Below are 18,010 nucleotides of genomic sequence, written 5' to 3'. Positions count from 1 at the left end.
ATGGACGTGCCATCCAACTGGACCTGCCCCGTCTGTGGGCAAGGTCGGGAGGATGTCGCCCATGTGACCCCCTGCCAGCACCAGCTTTGCTACGGCTGTGCCATCTGGTGGGCCAAGCAGAAGCCGAGTTGTGCCGTGTGCGGGCACAAAATAGCCACCATCCGCTACTCGGTGAGGTCGGATGACGATTATCTTGAGTGTTCCATCCCGCAGCCCACGGGACACTCAGGTGATGGCCTGCAGGATGAGCAGGGGCCTGCAGAGCCGGTGCTCATTCCACCTGAGCACAACTTCCCAGCCGAGGTCTGGGCTGCCTTTTTCCATCAACATCCGGAAGACCTCGCACCCCTGCTACAGTGGCTGCAGGAAGAGATCCGGGAGATGTCCAGCGACGACTGGTGGGAAGTGCAAGTGGGACAGTGGACCACTATGCACTTCCTTTGTGAGCACGGGCTGGACGAGGCGACCTTGGTGCGGGAGCTGCAACCCATCACCAACGGCGACGTGGCGCCCTTTGTACGGCGCCTCATCCGCACCGCCGCAGCCCTGTACGGCCCCCACATCCGCCGCCAGACGGACCAGCGGGACGGCCGTGCTGCAGGAGGGCGGGAGGACAGCCCTGCAGCCAGCCCCAACACCAGAGCCTCCCATCGGGATCTTCCTGCCTCAGGCAGCGAGGAGCTGCACGGCGGCTCCGCTGGGGGACCTGGGCACCCCGGCACCTCCAGTGCGAGCTCAGCGCAGGAGCCGCAGGAGGAGCCGGGGCAGGCAGCAGCAGCGGGCCCTTCCGCCCAGGGCAGAGGCCACTCGTGTGGGGGGCCCCGGCGCCCCCTGAAGAGGAAGACTCGCAGCAGCCCCCAGGATTCGCCCCCACCCCGCAAGAGGCGGCCCCGGCAGCGGCGCTAGGCCGTCATCCCACTACCAGCAGAGCATGGCTCCGGCGGGCTGGGAGGCCAACATCTGCCTCTCGGCCGGCTGCTTGGAGAGAAAATAAAAATAAGTTAAAAAAAGAAACAGAAAAGGTCTCTGTGTTACTGGCAAAGCTGTTGGTGTTGCTGGCCCTGCCCATGCTGCTTTCTCCCTCTGCTGCACCTGTGGGACGGTGTAGCCTCACAACTTTATTTCCACAACCATAAACTGGCACTCATGACAGCACTAACAAAACACGTGTGGGCCCCAGGAAGTCCTTTTACAAGTTGATTTGGTCAATGATTGGGAAATGACAGACCAGAGGTTAAACTGAAACTAGCAAACCTGAAAACGTTTTCCACCCTCACCCCAAGAATTTCCACCTGACACAAACCATACAAAATCCTGCACTCACCACCGCACAGGTTTCTTCTCTGAGTAACTTCACCTTTCTCCTTCGGGGAGGCAGAAACAAGATTTAACAAGAAAGAAGTTACAATGCTGTTGTCAGAGATGTGCGGTGGGAGCTTCACTTTTCATTTGAAGTCGCTTCAGTTCTCCACTCAGAGTTTCACTACAAGTTTCTTTGGCCTGTTCACTACCCAGATACCCAGATTCTGCTTCCATTTTTGGCGGGCAATGTTTCCACTTCTACACCTCTAGCTTACCATGCAATGAGATTGCCAGAGAACATCCCAGGAGTATGGACCGGCTGCAGCATATCACTCTTCCAGGTGATTGCACATCCATCACATCTGTGGTGGAAGTGGCTGAATAATTCACAGCAGATGGAGTCTAATACGATAGACAGCCACTGTGCTGGGGAACACACCCACCTTACCTGTGCTTTATCACACGCCTCAGGTTATGAGCCAAGCACTTACACACGATCAAGCTTCGCATCTGTACCTGGCAGAAAACTGTTGGAGCGATCACAGAGAATATAATCTTCTGATCTCAATTTTCCACAAAACTACTGCAAGTGGGAAGATAAATTTTCCTCTTTGGAAATCAAGCCTAATGTCTTCCTTTATTGTTTTGGCTGGAAGAGACGCACAAAGCATGAAGCAGTGATATTTGCTCCTGGGAGTCACTGAGTATATTCAGGACAGAATAGGGACCTAAGCTATTTGGAAGAATGTAGAAGCAGCTTGATGCTGATAACAACAGAGTAACATGTATTCAAAGGGGAAAAAAAAGAAAAATTCTTCAGAGCTCACAGTATTAAAGGGGGAATGGCTTAAAAATTAAGAGGGATAGGCTTAGGTTAGACGTTAGGAAGAAATTTTTTACTCGGTGACAATGAGGCACTGGAACAGGTTGCCCATTCCTGGAGGCATTCAAGGCCAGGTTGGATGGAGCCCTGGGCACCCTGACCAAGTGGTTGTAGCCCTGTCCATGGTAGGGGGATTGGAAGTAGATATTCTCTAACATCCCCTCCAACATAAGCCATTCTGCAATTCTCTGATCATTCTATTATGTAGGTATTATCGGGTGAAGGAACAGAGCCTAGTGCCATCGTAAGCTCAAAAGGATATGATGGCAACTAATACAGAGAAGTTGGGATTGCACTCTTAATTTACACTCACAAACTGGCTGAGACGCTGTCTCCTCTCCTCGGGCATGCTTTATTATGAAGCCTTGGAGCAACAGACAATACACTTGGCAATTTGAAGACCAATAAGAACATTATCCACATGTTCTGAATAGGTAGCTGACATACAGGGTTATTAAGTGACTTAAAGCCATGCGAAAAGCCCACTGAAGACATGGAATTAAGCTATTTTGCTCTTCCAGTCCCACTCTGGCAATTTGATCCTCACACTAATCTTCATTGTGAAGACAGGAAGAGTGCCTTAAGTATTTCCTGCAAATCCTGATTTCCAAATCAAAGTTCTAGGGTTTGTAAAGGGAGCACATTATGAAATCTACCTGTACATCCTCCAAAATATTTTACTTTGGAAAAAAGGAATTAATTATTACTTCACCCCAAATAGTTAGAAAAAATACTGGAAGACTTAACAATCATCAGGGTAAAAACAGTGACGTAGACCGTCTGTAATAGAAATATAAACTTATCCTCAGATACCTACTTCTCCAAAGGCAGCTACCAAGCAGTGACCTTCCAGCAGCCCTGTGGCCACCGCCATCCTCCCAACTCTAATGCAGACTAAGTCAGGGGAAACAGATTTCTAGCAGCCGTTAGGTGCTGCTGGAAGCACTGCGATAAGACATACGCAAACTGTCAGATGTGGGATTAGGGAGAATTTTGTGTTGTTTCATGCTGCGAGACATCATTAAAACAGCTGCAGCCAAATCCAACACAAAGGCCTTTCTGACGTTGTCATTTCAGAGATACTCTTACAGCGTCTATCCTAATACAGGGGCAATCCTCACACCTCTAACTAGAACTTTGGAGACGGACCAGATATATTCATATACTTGCATGCCTACACATTATACCCAGGGCAGTAGGAGAGGGACAGCTCCAAGCTCTTCCATTGCTGAAGCCGACCACTTCAGGCAAGGACATTTTAGTCAGTAGTGCTAATTAAAAACATCTTGCTAGGAACTAACTGAGTAACCCAAAGTCATTTTTCCCATTTCTTAGGAGAAAAGGAAAAAAAAAAAAAAGAGGCCTCTGTTTGGACAGCTTTATTTGCAGTCAGTTCTTCTGCTACTCCCAATTCAGGGAGCTGAATATCTCCTCCTTAGTGCTCAGCAGCTGCTCCTTAGGTCAGCCTCCCCGTTCCTTTTCCTCGCACAGCACTCACCCCGCAGTGCCAGATGACAGCAATGTGAAGTGATATCTGTTGATCTGCAAAGCCCTTGCAGAATCTTGGAAGCCATTCCAACTAGGAAAAGAGCAGAGAGCTCTTGGTTTTTGGATGAGGATGTAAAATACCAGAGATTATTGCAACAGAGGAAGGGTAGAGGAAAAGAACTGGCACAGAGTGCCCCGTTAAGACCGCAGGCTGAGTGCAAGCGGTGCACTGGGACACCATCTTGCAGTAGCATTTGAAAGCTGGAAGCCATCATGTCACAAATATACTTGGCCATGACCCCGCATGACACACGTATCTCCTTCATAATGCCTCCACGGTTTGTCTCTAGGAATAGCACACCCCTAATTTGATCACATTCAGAGGACGGCTAGGAAAGTCTCAGACCACTGTGGTGTCATGTCTATGCAGACCCTCACATTCAGTTTTTCAGTTTACACTCATGCTTGTCTGCATGCTTTGACACGGAAGGAGGGACAAAAAGCCACCCTACCACCACTGCAGTGAGGAACTTCATTCTAGTTCCGTATTTTCAGGCTCTTCCTAGCAAGGCTACTCAGCCTAATGCTTCCGTTAACTAAACAAACAGTCCTGAAGCTGCAGCTTGAACCCAGAATGGGTTTGCTCCCTCTGTAGTCATTACCCCACTTGAAGCCTCTGCACAGCAGACAGGCCTTTCTGAATACTTTGTTTGCTAAGAGAGATGCCAGTTTGGCTCAGCTCGCTCTAAACCACAGCAAGAGCATCATCCACTTGACTTACTTAAAGAAAAGCCAATTGAGATCCTCTTCATCCTAAAGATGAATACACACACACATCCCTTTTCCTTCATCTCAACGGAGCTTACAAAACACAGCACCACCCCTAAGAACTAGTAGTGATGTCCAAGAGCCCTGCATTCGACTTCCTTAAATGATCGCTCATCCCCATTACAGCTGGTAATCGCAAGTTGAAGGCTAGGCTGGGCTTCAGCTTTCCTTCGCTTTGTTTTGTTTTGCTTTGCTTTGGGTTTCTTGGTCTGTATCTGATCAAGAGTCTATATGCCTACAGAAGACCCTTCTGCTGCTGGAGTTTTGATCCTAAACAGTCCATGTTAACTGTAAGAATTAGAATGGTAAAAGCTCAATTCAAAGTGTAGGGTCACAATGACAAAACACTTGGCAGCAGCAGTTGCTGCCTTTAACCCTCTCTTCAAATATCCTCTCAAAACAGCTGAAGGAGGATTTTCACGTGCATGCAGGGTGGGAGCAGCTAGTTCATTTCCTGCACAGCAGGGGATTCAGCATCTTCAGTCACACAGGAGGGCCCTGACTGCGCAAGGCACTCAGGTGGGAAGGCTCCTAGCAGTCTCTTTCTTTCTGAGTTGAAACTATGTCTAAATACTGCCTGGTGATCAAGTAAGCTTGTGACTCTCATTACATTTACTGTTTCCTGAAGGAAGAAGGTGTGCGGAGGCCTTGATTCACTGCCTTTAAAATGTTCTTGTAGGGACTTCAATCCCTTGTCCTGTCCTGGATCATGTTCTTAGAAGAAGACAGTGGATACTCTTTTTTCTCAAAAATTACCTCAACAGGAATTTGGGAAACAGAACAGCATTTGCCAGAAGGAATGAGGACAGGTGCTGGGCACATCAACATGGGAGCTAGTAACAATTTAGGACGATAAAAGGGAAGGGACCATGAAACTAGATGACCCTCTGGTCCTTTTCAACACTGGCCATTCTGTGATTCAGTGATTCTAAGATTCTATGATGCTATGAGTGGTCTGACGATCTGTGGTTTTCAGCTGTACATCCAGAGGCACTGGAGCTGTTCTTGCTGCAGGTATATTCTGCTGCATCCATGGTTCTGTTTGGGTCTCAATTATCACATTCCCCACAAGGATTGTTCCTCGGCCATAAGATTGGAGACCACTGGGACATGGAAGAGATTGCTCATCTCTGCATCAAAGAAGTATGATGTCACTCAAGAGTGCTTGAGTCTCTGAGCTGAGAACCTGGCTCTGTTTCATCCCTCGGAAACCCATCTGTGCTGGGCTGCTGTGGAGGTGCCCACTACCTCCCAGCTCCAGAAGAGACACCTGCAATGGATTGACCTGCAGTAGCACAGCATTTAGCCATCTGTCAGGCATCAGGATTTCTTCTTCACGTTGCTATCACATGTTGTACCAATCCACTGTCATCTACCTTACGACATACTTTACGTACTCCTATTTACAGCATATGCACTGTGGAATTACTTTAAGAATATAGATAGACAATGGAGATGCCCATCGAGAGGCCATGTGCTTGTGTTCTCAGTAAAAACAATTAAGTTGAACCCTGCTGGAAACTCTCCCTACAGCGGATGCCCCAGGAGTCAGCAACGCGCAGACTTCTTTGAAGTGCCGTGTCTTAACAGGGTCTTAAGAGCCAGTTTCAAGACAACCCTCTCACAGACACAAAGCACCAGCCATGAAGCAGAATACAAGACATCAGGCATCGCATGACATCAGGTCGGACAGCAAGTTTTTTGTGGCCGTCACGGAGCCCTTAGAACCGTTGTCCATGATGGTGGTGAGGTTGGAGTAGCCCTGCAGCTCCAGGCAGGAAGTCATTTCTGAAACAGAGTGCCTTCGGATGCTTGTCCCGTTGGCAGCCATACCCTCTGTTTCGTACTCAGCTACTGGTGTCAGCAGTGGATTATTGTAGCTTTTCGATCGCACCACGGGGTTGGCGAGGATGTCACCTGACTTGGAACGCCTGAAGAAGCGCTTCTCTGTAAGGAAAGGAAGATCAGAATGACATCTAGGAAGTCTCCTGTTTTTGTTATATTCATAATTATGAGTGTTCAAAATAAAGGACAAGGCCCAAAAACTAAGAAGCTTTTCTTGTGTGACACCAACTTCTGAACAATCATATATTTTGCTGGTTTTATAGGTGCATAGGATTCAGATTCCCAGCTGTCTTTATCAATCTGAATGCCTCAAATTTATTACAAAAATAGCTGAAATTCCCTTGCCGCCATTCAATTTCAACTGCTGGAGTAAAATAGTAAATATTGCAGGAGATTTGATATACACTTGCAAATATTTTCTTTAAGCTTTGCCAGAAAGCCAAATTCTGTTCTTGTTCTGCCTGTCGAGATCATCACTAATTGCAAGTCTTTGAAAGCTGACTTTTAAGATGGGTGGCACCGATTGCTTTTTAACTTCAGCTCCATTTGCACTTTCAGATCCTCATCTCTTCAATCCAAACCAAAAGTGCACTGCAGAGACAGTATAGTCAACCCACATAAGAAAGCAGGGAACCAGACACCCACTCTGGGAAAATCTCATCTCCTCGTATTTGGGGCATAGAGGATTAAGATACACAGTTTCACTAAACTATTTTGGAAAAAACTTTGATTCAAAGCATTGTTTGGAGACAGAACACAAACAGCCCTTGGAAATGGTCACTGCAGGGCAGTGCCCACAGCACCTTCCAGGGAAACAGAACCGCACTCAGCCCAGCAGAAGTTTTAATGAGGCCGTTGTCAACGCAGTGCGTGCTTTCCAAAGAATGAACGGCAGGTGGCAGCAAGTGAGCACGGAGATCCTCCACCAGTGTTTCAGGGCAGGAGTGATCTCTGCTGCTCGATCCGAATTATCATCACGCAAATGTTTTGCCTATTGCATTGCTCTGCCTCGCCTGTGCACAAAATAGGGATAAGAATGCGGTGTATCTATTGGGTCACACTTCTGAAGCTTTCTCCCTGCCACTCACACTTCCCATCCTCACAAAAAGGGCACGGCTGGAGGAGGGAAATGGGTTATATCTGGATGACAACTACAGCCACTGAAAATAATCGTAAACAAAAAAATGCTTCAAGTTAGGATGCTTAGCATATGTTCAGCTCCAAGCTATGAGATTTCCCTTAGCAATGCCTTTCTCTTCTACAATTACACTTTCCTGCTTACCTGGGTACAAATGCCAATCACACAAATAAAAGAAGTTTCGGTAATTAAGATCACAATTTACAGTAAAACATATTTGTTTCTTCAATGCATACTGCAACACAAGCATTTTTCCATTCAGCTTCAGAGGAAGATCAGCAACCAGACAAAATGGACTGTACAGAATCCACGCAATTTAACTTATTTACTCCTCCATTTTCTCTATTCAAGTAGGCCATCACAGTATTTAGATAAAAATATTTGGGTACTACCACATTTCCTTGATGACTTACAATGTAAGTTATGCTGTAATATCCCCATTGCAATTTCAGCAGATTGCAGCACTCAGAGGGATTTTCCAAAGACCTTCCTCTTGGCCTAATCTTGCCCTCACATAACAGCGCACACGGAACCCTACAGTCCCGAAGGTAGAAGGGAGTCTGCCATCAGGCAACACCATTTTTAACCGCCTTGGTTTTTGTAGGTGCCCATGTATGTGATACTTAAATAATACCTCTAGCAGAGAACATTCAACAGCCTACACCAACAATTTACTCCAGCACCTAACCAATGCAAAGAAGTTAGAGGTCTTCCCTCCCGTGTAATCTGAGTTTCTCTTGTTTTGTTCACTGCTGTTCTTATCTTCCACTCTGCAGAAACAGATTACATTTTGCAAGCTTATCACTTAGTCTTTTTTAAGACAAATTCTCACTTTTTCCTGCTTTAAATAACCTTGCAAAATCCTTGCACACAAGTGAACACATAATACTCAGCATTCTAGCAATTGCTTCTTACTTCTTTCTCTCTCTGTCCATAAGGCATCCTGTGTTAAAATGCGCTCCCTACGAGGTTGAATGGAAAAGCAAAACACATTTCAGATTCAAAGCCGTAAAGCAGTGAGTGCTGGTTTCATCTTCTGCCACTGCCAAATCATCGTGACTTTGCATACTGCATGACCTCAGAAAAATAGCGTGGTCATACTGCTCAGTCTCATAGAACCATAGAACCAACAAGGTTGGAAAAGACCTCCAAGATCATCCAGTCCCACTGTCCACCTATCAGCAGCACTGCCCACCAAACTATGTTCCTTAGTAGCACATCTATACTTTCTTGAGCCTCCAGAGTCGGTGACTCCACCACCTCCCTGGGCAGCCCATTCCAGCACCTGACCACTCTTTTGGAGAAGCAGTGTTTCCTAAAGTCCAGCCTGAATCTCCTCTGGTGAAATGTGACGCCATTCCCTCTGATCCTATCACTGTTACCTGGGAAAAGAAGCCAACCCCCCCTTGCCACAACTTTCAGGTTGTTGTAGGGGACAGGATGGCCTCCCAACAATCCTCGTCCCCAGACAGAACAATCCCAGCTCCCTCAGCCACTCCTCAAAAGACTCGTGCTTCATTTCCCTCAACAGCTTCATTGCCCTTCTCTGGACTCTGTCTCCTCACGTGCAGGCCCCAGTCCTGTGTGGACTAAGCTCTTGGGGATGCTCTCTGTGCCGTGTCAAATCAAGCTGCAGTGATACTCACCCAGGATACAGGAAGAGTGTGTGAAGGGCCCATCACTGGAATACAGACCATAGGTGCCCAAATAAGGTGAAACCACTTTCTGGATCAGAGATTCTAGTTTCAGATAATCTTCAGTCACACCTTTTGACTCATGAACCCCCTGAAAGAGAAACACCAACATGAGCGCCATCTCCTCCCAACACAAACTTTCCTTGTGCACCGCAGCAAGCAGAGAGGCAGCAAGCACCTTCAGGAAATTACACAGCAACTGTAAACTGTAATGTGATGTTATTCCTCTACAGCTGCTTCGTTTGACTGTAAAGTCAAGAGATGGGAGTTGAAGCAGTCTAACCATGGAGCACTGCACAGTTGCTCAGAAGGAGGCAGTAGCTATTCTGAGGAGTTGAAAATGCAGGCTTTTAGAAGTGGCCTGGTTAGCACGAGGGCACTCTGGGGTGATGGAGGATGAGGTCTGTGAAGATCGATTAGACCAGCCCCAGAGGTTGCTGTTTTTTGCAAAACTGCACTGGCTTCCTGAATGAAAGATGAGCACTAACTACCAAACACTACACCTGCAGCTGGTACCACACGGTGGCACTGCCTTGTAAGTAATGCAACAGGGTCAAGGAAAAGGTGAAACCGACTCTCAAAATTATTTCTTCCCGGCTATTGTAAAAAAAAAAAAAAAAAAAAACCAACCAAACATACAAAGAAAAAAAAAAACAGCTATAGTGAAGGAGATTATATCTCCTTCTTCCCTGCTCTCTTTTAATTGCCTGGGCAAGAGAGGCAAAAATCAGGGAAAGTTCACATTGAAAGTAGCAACTGCAACTATCCCCTAAAGACAAAACCCATTGCCCTTAGATCTTAACTCTGCAATTCCACTCACAAACGGGCTCATAAGGCTGTGGAGGTGTCAGGCAAACTCTGTAGATGAGCAGTCCCCCTTCCACTTAGCGTGTCCGCTCCAGTGCAGAGCTCAGCTCTATTTACTCAAGTGTAGGATTCTTCACCCTACCTAAGGTGTACTCACCTATGTTGTACATGTGACAAATTTTGTTAAGATCCTGAATGTCATGCCCAACAGGAATTTTTCTTGAACTTACTTGGATTCCAGAATATTGTAAAAAAAAACAAGAAACAACACGTTGGGATAAAAGCCTCCTGAGAGCCAGATGCAGATCAAATGGGTAAAATTACAAGTTACCTCTGGTGACTGCAGAGTGACTAGAGAGATCTACATCTGTCCTTGCCTTTGTCTGTTCCTTCCTTCCTCTTGTAATTTAAGAATCTGAACGTGATATTCTCCTTCACACTATGTCAAACGTTGATTCAACATCAACAATTTTACTATAGTTTTGTTTTTCAAGATAGATGCAGGAAACAAAGCTGCTGTTATGCACATGAGTGTATTCCCACACTAATGGCATCTAAATTTAAGAACAAAAACTCTTATCTGATGCTCTAAGATATATGTTACATTTAGTCATTCATGGAACAACTGTTGATCACTTTCTTTGTATTACTGCCAGGAACTCCAATGTGCAGGGATTTCCCATGACACCAGTGTTGTGTGCCAGAGACAGCGTGCTAGGCTGTGGCAGTAAGGTATTGGGCAGGGCATGAAATGAACTATAGCTTCAACAGGGCTGGTCAAAATCACAACAGAGCTATAGTCTATTCGAGGCTTAGGACAACAGCAGATCCCATGAATGACAAAGGAGGATCTAGCTTACTAGATGAGCTTCCCAAAGCCTAGACCCAAGACCATCAATATCAGTAGAAGCTGTGGCAGGTCAGATTTGGGGAGGCTCTCAAAGAGAGCTGGACCTTAATGCTAATGATAGAGAAGGGATCTCTGCCTTGCAGAGTGCCTGAGACAGAGCGCCCAAACAAGTAGGCTGGTACAATTCAGTAGGAGAGTCCCCCCAGGTCACCCAGCACTTCTGTGGAAATGCACCATGTTGTTCCCAAGCCTTAGCAGCCCCAGGTCTCAGGGCACTGGCTCCTGAGCTGAGGCACGGGGAGATGATCAGCAACTCCAGACATTCCTGGCGTTAGAGAGGAACCCTCCAGAGGGGAAACTAGACAGCCTGCAACAGCTATTTGCTCTAGTTCTTTGGTAGAATTGGCCTTACACAGCCAGCTCCCCACATCCCAGGAGACGGCCATGCGATGACGGCTGTGTGGGTCAGCCGGGGCTCTCTCTGCCTTTCTGAGCTGCATCTCTCCCTTTTCTTCTTCTCATCCAGACCTTTCAGAAGAACAAAGTAACCTCCAAATTTCTCTATCTCTTTGACCCGGCCACGAGGCGAGTGGCTGAGAAGGAGGTGTTCAAATGGAACACCACACAGCAGCTCCCATGGATCTTCACACCAGAGCCTCTGGGAACACTGCAGAAACCAAGGCCTGAGGAAAACAAAGTGTGCTGAGGTGGCTGATTCTTGGCCCTTGACAGCTCACAACTGAAGACATGAATTGGATCAGATTGATTTTATGGCAAACTCAGCCCATAGCAGCAGTTTTCTCAGAGAAACATAGGGAAGTGAGAACACAAAAGGCCTTTTATACGCAGAGCTGGATCCTCAACTCTCAGATACTTTTATTCAGAGCAGTGGTGAATCCAGTGGCCAGTTAGGATTGTAACGCAGAAATACTGTACAAATCAATTCACTGCGAATAAGAGGATGCACATAAAGGAAGCTGCAATGCCAGAGAGCCTGGACAGCAGCAACGATGTCTCTTGATGATTGATCTTAAGTAATACACAGAGCGTCCAGGTTTCTGCTGGCGCCCAAGTCCAGCACCACGCTGCTCAGAGCAGAAGCTTGGATGAAGCCATGCACAGCAGGCAGGGAACATAATTAGAGTGTAGTAACGTTTTGAAGGCCAACAACTGGACGCAGGGAAGTGAGAGCATTTGATCTGATGCTGTGGTTCAGGGATATTTGCCTGGAGAGCACATTTTGAAGACACTTTCATCCCAATAGAAAGTTCTGCGGGTGGAAGGAAGAAGGAACGCAGCAATTCTGAGTAGTACCACCTTCATTTATGTCTCCATCCTCAAACTTGTAGCACAGCCACTGGCACAGGATGAGGGAGCACCTCTCTACATGAGGATACAGGTGTCCTGGCCAGCTAGCTGGCAGTCCTACTATAGAGAAAAAGGAGTCCAGTCATTTGCACTGGAAAAGGTAATGCCAGCAAGTGCCGAGAGCAGAAAAGTGAGACTTCTGTTTGATTATGAGGGGAAAACAAGCAGGACAAAAAGCCTTCACACACCGTAAAGTCCTGAACTTAACAGAATCACAAGGAAAACATGTCAATTTTAAGAATAAAATAAGTAGATTTTCCCCCCAAATAGAAAATCTGTTGCATCTTCAAATGTATGAGACCATTTAGCTAAAACTTTGTGCAATATTTCAATACTCCTACCCCTGAACAGAGACTGATACATCCACTGTGAGCATTTACAACTAAGCCTTTAAACTGCAGCATGCCAGCTGAAAACCCATTCACAAAGCTCAAGGAATAACTTCTGGAAGATGTAGAAGGTAAAACACCACATTAGCTCTCCGGTCTGAGCAAATCATTGAACACTGAATTAATGCTGACAGAAAGTTGGATTTACTCCAGTACACACAGTAACCGTGCACGTGGTCCTTCCAGGTTGCATGTGCCAGCTGCAGGCCTCGCCGTGATGCTTCTTTCTTCATTCAGTGTGCCATCAGTTTTGTTAAATGTCATCAGCATATGCTCCTTGCAGACTCTCAGGGCCAGATACTTGCAGTCTCCAGTTACAGAAGCCTTTCTCTGATGCTCCACGAATCCATGGAAATGTGCAATGGATCCATACACTCTGGACAGATCTGGTACCTTCCAAGCCTTGAGCTGTGCAAGGCCACTTTCATGGAGCCGTTTGTCACTAAAAGAATCACTTTTAGAGGAAGTAGGAAAAAAGAGGAGGTGGGGAATAGCAGTGCCACAGGTGTGTTTGTATGTATCCAGGTCTGACAGAATAGAATTTCCAGTGTCTCCTTGCCTCCTGCCTCTCCGCATTGCTGGTGAGGGTAGCACTAAAGCAGAAGAAAAAAATCATAGACTCATAGAATCACAAGGTTGGAGAGGACCTACAAGGTCATCTGTTCCAACCGTCCTCCCATCACCATTACTACCACAAGCTTCTAAACCATATCTCGTACATCTTCACGCACATGCCTCTTGAACGCTGCCAGGGATTGTGACTCCATCTCCTCCCTGGAGGTTATTTCCCTAGAGCTCTAGACTCTGAAGCTAAATAAATACACCAGTGTATCAACATTTGTTTTCTATAAAGAGACCATTCTTGCCTCTAGGTGAGCTTCTCAAGGAAAACCTCACGGACACAATGCCACAAAAAATTTACATTGCAATTATAAGTAATGCTCCATATTTCAGTAGGAGGATAGATTTACTGTTTTTCTGGAAAAAAAATAAATTCATTTACACATTGAATGAGGTATCTGAATTACAGTTTTTAAGATCAGATCAATAAAATCTCAAAATAACATGAGGTTCCAGTGACTGTTCAGCGAATGTAGGAAAAATCAGAAACAATCACATATTATTCAGTGCAATGAAAAGCTGTTGCAAGAGGACCTTTAATAAACCTTCTGGCACCTCAGTCTGGAAGTCAGGAGAACCACCTCGCCCAAATAGTGGGGACGTGGCAAAAGATCAGAACAAAAACAGCAAAAGATCAGAAGTTACACATTCAGCATGTTAGGCTTTTATTTCATCACATTTCACAAACCGGCAGGATCACAAGCCGGATCGGGGCAGCAATCCCTGACGTGCACTAGGAAAGCGTAGCGGGTATGTAGCAAGTAAACCCTATGTAATTACTGAACAAAACCAGCTGCTACTGCCCTGTGTTCATATGTAGGTGGCAATGTTTCAGCCAAGGTACACACACACATCCTATTCACTGGTGGCCAGTTAATTCCATGGTGCTTTGACAAGCGCAGACTGTTGCCCCAGTGGCTACTCAGCAGCTCGGGAACGAAAACCTATTAGTAATTCTAGTTATCTTTCCTAATCAAACGTAGCCCTCTTTTCCTACCCCACTTAAGACAATTAGCAGCCAAACATTGTTTCTGCAGCTGCTGGCTTTTCAGAAGACCAGACCACTGCGCACTTAAGATTGAATAGAACTTAAATGAAGGAGTGCTGTCAACATCGGGGAAACTAGCATTGCTTTATGATCCACTGAAGTGAAATGTTCAATCAGCAGTGACCTTGGACGTGGGTAGCATAGTATCATAGAATGATTAAGGCTGGAAAAGACCTCTACAATCATCTAGTCCAAGAGACAGAGGGAAGTGTGACCTTTTATTGAATAAACCTTCTGGCTGTACATGCCTGGGAGTGCGTGCCATGCCCTGAGCAACCCAATGGGGCCTGTGGGAATGGCACCGGTGATTGTTGTGAAACGCTGATGCCAAACACATGAGATGTGGGGAGGAATGGAAGAAGCAGAGGTGCTGGGGAAAGCCCAGAAAAGTGTGCTGGGACTGGAGTGCCATTGGCACCTGTGCAGCAGGTGAGGCCAGCTCATTGTGATGACCAAGCAACGGATGGCGGATCACTGTGGAACGGGTGGTGATGCCTGTGAGTGAAGGTGAGGACATGGCCAAGCGATGGTTTGTGACATCTCTGTGCAATGGATTGTGACTGCTCAGCCCACCCGGCTTGAACGCGGGTGCAGCAGCCCAGCCCATCAGTTCGTGTCTGGCCTCCAACCGAGCGTGTGTGCGAGGACTGGAGTGTGGACAAGGCGAGCTTTGGAGCTGAAACGTGCTCTGGGTGCTGCTTGCGCAGCTCTCAGTGGCCGTCTCAGAGCCACTTGTGCTTTGCCCGGACCCTGCAGCAGCAGGCAACTGGGACATTGCAGAGCGAGACGTGCAGCAGTGCAGGTAGGCAGCATGGCAATGCCTCATGCTGGCAGCTGGGGGGATGCTTCTTGAGGGACCCTCGCAGGGTTTTCCCCAGCCCTGCCTGGCTCAGGCAGCTGGGGCTGCGCAGGGTGCACTTGCAGCAGCAGAGGCGAGTGGTGCAGGTCACGGCCCCTGCAGCAGCAGGCGGGGAACAGAGACCGGGAGGGTTTCTTGCTGAGGGACTGGGGCATCACCGCTGCCTGCCCACGGGGCAGCAAGTGACTGTGGCCTCTCTTTTCTCTTTTGCAGTTTGTAATACCTTCTGCCTGCTGCGGCATCAGTGAGGGGAGCAGCTTCCCGACCTCAGCTCTCCCCAGTCCACCGCACAGCCCGGGGCCATGGACGTGCCATCCAACTGGACCTGCCCCGTCTGTGGGCAAGGTCGGGAGGATGTCGCCCATGTGACCCCCTGCCAGCACCAGCTTTGCTACGGCTGTGCCATCTGGTGGGCCAAGCAGAAGCCGAGTTGTGCCGTGTGCGGGCACAAAATAGCCACCATCCGCTACTCGGTGAGGTCGGATGACGATTATCTTGAGTGTTCCATCCCGCAGCCCACGGGACACTCAGGTGATGGCCTGCAGGATGAGCAGGGGCCTGCAGAGCCGGTGCTCATTCCACCTGAGCACAACTTCCCAGCCGAGGTCTGGGCTGCCTTTTTCCATCAACATCCGGAAGACCTCGCACCCCTGCTACAGTGGCTGCAGGAAGAGATCCGGGAGATGTCCAGCGACGACTGGTGGGAAGTGCAAGTGGGACAGTGGACCACTATGCACTTCCTTTGTGAGCACGGGCTGGACGAGGCGACCTTGGTGCGGGAGCTGCAACCCATCACCAACGGCGACGTGGCGCCCTTTGTACGGCGCCTCATCCGCACCGCCGCAGCCCTGTACGGCCCCCACATCCGCCGCCAGACGGACCAGCGGGACGGCCGTGCTGCAGGAGGGCGGGAGGACAGCCCTGCAGCCAGCCCCAACACCAGAGCCTCCCATCGGGATCTTCCTGCCTCAGGCAGCGAGGAGCTGCACGGCGGCTCCGCTGGGGGACCTGGGCACCCCGGCACCTCCAGTGCGAGCTCAGCGCAGGAGCCGCAGGAGGAGCCGGGGCAGGCAGCAGCAGCGGGCCCTTCTGCCCAGGGCAGAGGCCACTCGTGTGGGGGGCCCCGGCGCCCTCTGAAGAGGAAGAGCCGCAGCAGCCCCCAGGATTCGCCCCCACCCCGCAAGAGGCGGCCCCGGCAGCGGCGCTAGGCCGTCATCCCACTACCAGCAGAGCATGGCTCCGGCGGGCTGGGAGGCCAACATCTGCCTCTCGGCCGGCTGCTTGGAGAGAAAATAAAAATAAGTTAAAAAAAGAAACAGAAAAGGTCTCTGTGTTACTGGCAAGGCTGTTGGTGTTGCTGGCCCTGCCCATGCTGCTTTCTCCCTCTCCTGCACCTGTGGGACGGTGTAGCCTCACAACTTTATTTCCACAACCATAAACTGGCACTCATGACAGCACTAACAAAACACGTGTGGGCCCCAGGAAGTCCTTTTACAAGTTGATTTGGTCAATGATTGGGAAATGACAGACCAGAGGTTAAACTGAAACTAGCAAACCTGAAAACGTTTTCCACCCTCACCCCAAGAATTTCCACCTGACACAAACCATACAAAATCCTGCACTCACCACCGCACAGGTTTCTTTTCTGAGTAACTTCACCTTTCTCCTTCGGGGAGGCAGAAACAAGATTTAGCAAGAAAGAAGTTACAATGCTGTTGTCAGAGATGTGCGGTGGGAGCTTCACTTTTCATTTGAAGTCGCTTCAGTTCTCCACTCAGAGTTTCACTACAAGTTTCTTTGGCCTGTTCACTACCCAGATACCCAGATTCTGCTTCCATTTTTGGCGGGCAATGTTTCCACTTCTACACCTCTAGCTTACCATGCAATGAGATTGCCAGAGAACATCCCAGGAGTATGGACCGGCTGCAGCATATCACTCTTCCAGGTGATTGCACATCCATCACATCTGTGGTGGAAGTGGCTGAATAATTCACAGCAGATGGATTCTAATACGATAGACAGCCACTGTGCTGGGGAACACACCCACCTTACCTGTGCTTTATCACACGCCTCAGGTTATGAGCCAAGCACTTACACACGATCAAGCTTCGCATCTGTACCTGGCAGAAAACTGTTGGAGCGATCACAGAGAATATAATCTTCTGATCTCAATTTTCCACAAAACTACTGCAAGTGGGAAGATAAATTTTCCTCTTTGGAAATCAAGCCTAATGTCTTCCTTTATTGTTTTGGCTGGAAGAGACGCACAAAGCATGAAGCAGTGATATTTGCTCCTGGGAGTCACTGAGTATATTCAGGACAGAATAGGGACCTAAGCTATTTGGAAGAATGTAGAAGCAGCTTGATGCTGATAACAACAGAGTAACATGTATTCAAAGGGGAAAAAAAAGAAAAATTCCTCAGAGCTCACAGTATTAAAGGGGGAATGGCTTAAAAATTAAGAGGGATAGGCTTAGGTTAGACGTTAGGAAGAAATTTTTTACTCGGTGACAGTGAGGCACTGGAACAGGTTGCCCATTCCTGGAGGCATTCAAGGCCAGGTTGGATGGAGCCCTGGGCACCCTGACCAAGTGGTTGTAGCCCTGTCCATGGTAGGGGGATTGGAACTAGATATTCTCTGACATCCCCTCCAACATAAGCCATTCTGTAATTCTCTGATCATTCTATTATGTAGGTATTATCGGGTGAAGGAACAGAGCCTAGTGTCATCGTAAGCTCAAAAGGATATGATGGCAACAAATACAGAGAAGTTGGGATTGCACTCTTAATTTACACTCAGGAACTGGCTGAGACGCTGTCTCCTCTCCTCGGGCATGCTTTATTATGAAGCCTTGGAGCAACAGACAATACACTTGGCAATTTGAAGACC

General features: G+C 47.9%; 3 protein-coding genes across 3 annotated transcripts; 2 read left to right on the top strand and 1 right to left on the bottom strand.

The window, feature by feature from the left end:
- On the top strand, window positions 1-906 carry LOC146545396 (uncharacterized). Its single transcript, XM_085232831.1, has one exon. It carries the CDS (start codon window positions 1-3, stop codon window positions 904-906), a length of 906 nt encoding a protein of 301 aa, XP_085088957.1.
- On the bottom strand, window positions 833-10,519 carry LOC146545395 (proline-rich protein 5-like). Its single transcript, XM_085232844.1, has 2 exons — window positions 9,131-10,519; window positions 833-6,448 (listed from the first exon to the last, which is right to left on the bottom strand). The coding sequence occupies exons 1-2, from the start codon at window positions 9,462-9,464 to the stop codon at window positions 6,165-6,167; spliced, it is 618 nt and encodes a 205-aa protein (XP_085088970.1). The 5' UTR covers window positions 9,465-10,519; the 3' UTR covers window positions 833-6,164.
- A 4,903-nt stretch (window positions 10,520-15,422) lies between these two features.
- Window positions 15,423-16,328, top strand: LOC109368277 (uncharacterized). Its single transcript, XM_085232821.1, has one exon. It carries the CDS (start codon window positions 15,423-15,425, stop codon window positions 16,326-16,328), a length of 906 nt encoding a protein of 301 aa, XP_085088947.1.
- Window positions 16,329-18,010: the final 1,682 nt, after the last annotated feature.

Source organism: Meleagris gallopavo, chromosome 1 (genome assembly GCF_905368555.1).
Source record: "Meleagris gallopavo chromosome 1, MGAL_WU_HG_1.1, whole genome shotgun sequence".
Classification (NCBI taxonomy): Eukaryota; Metazoa; Chordata; class Aves; order Galliformes; family Phasianidae; genus Meleagris; species Meleagris gallopavo.
This window is presented reverse-complemented; position numbering and strand designations above follow the sequence as displayed.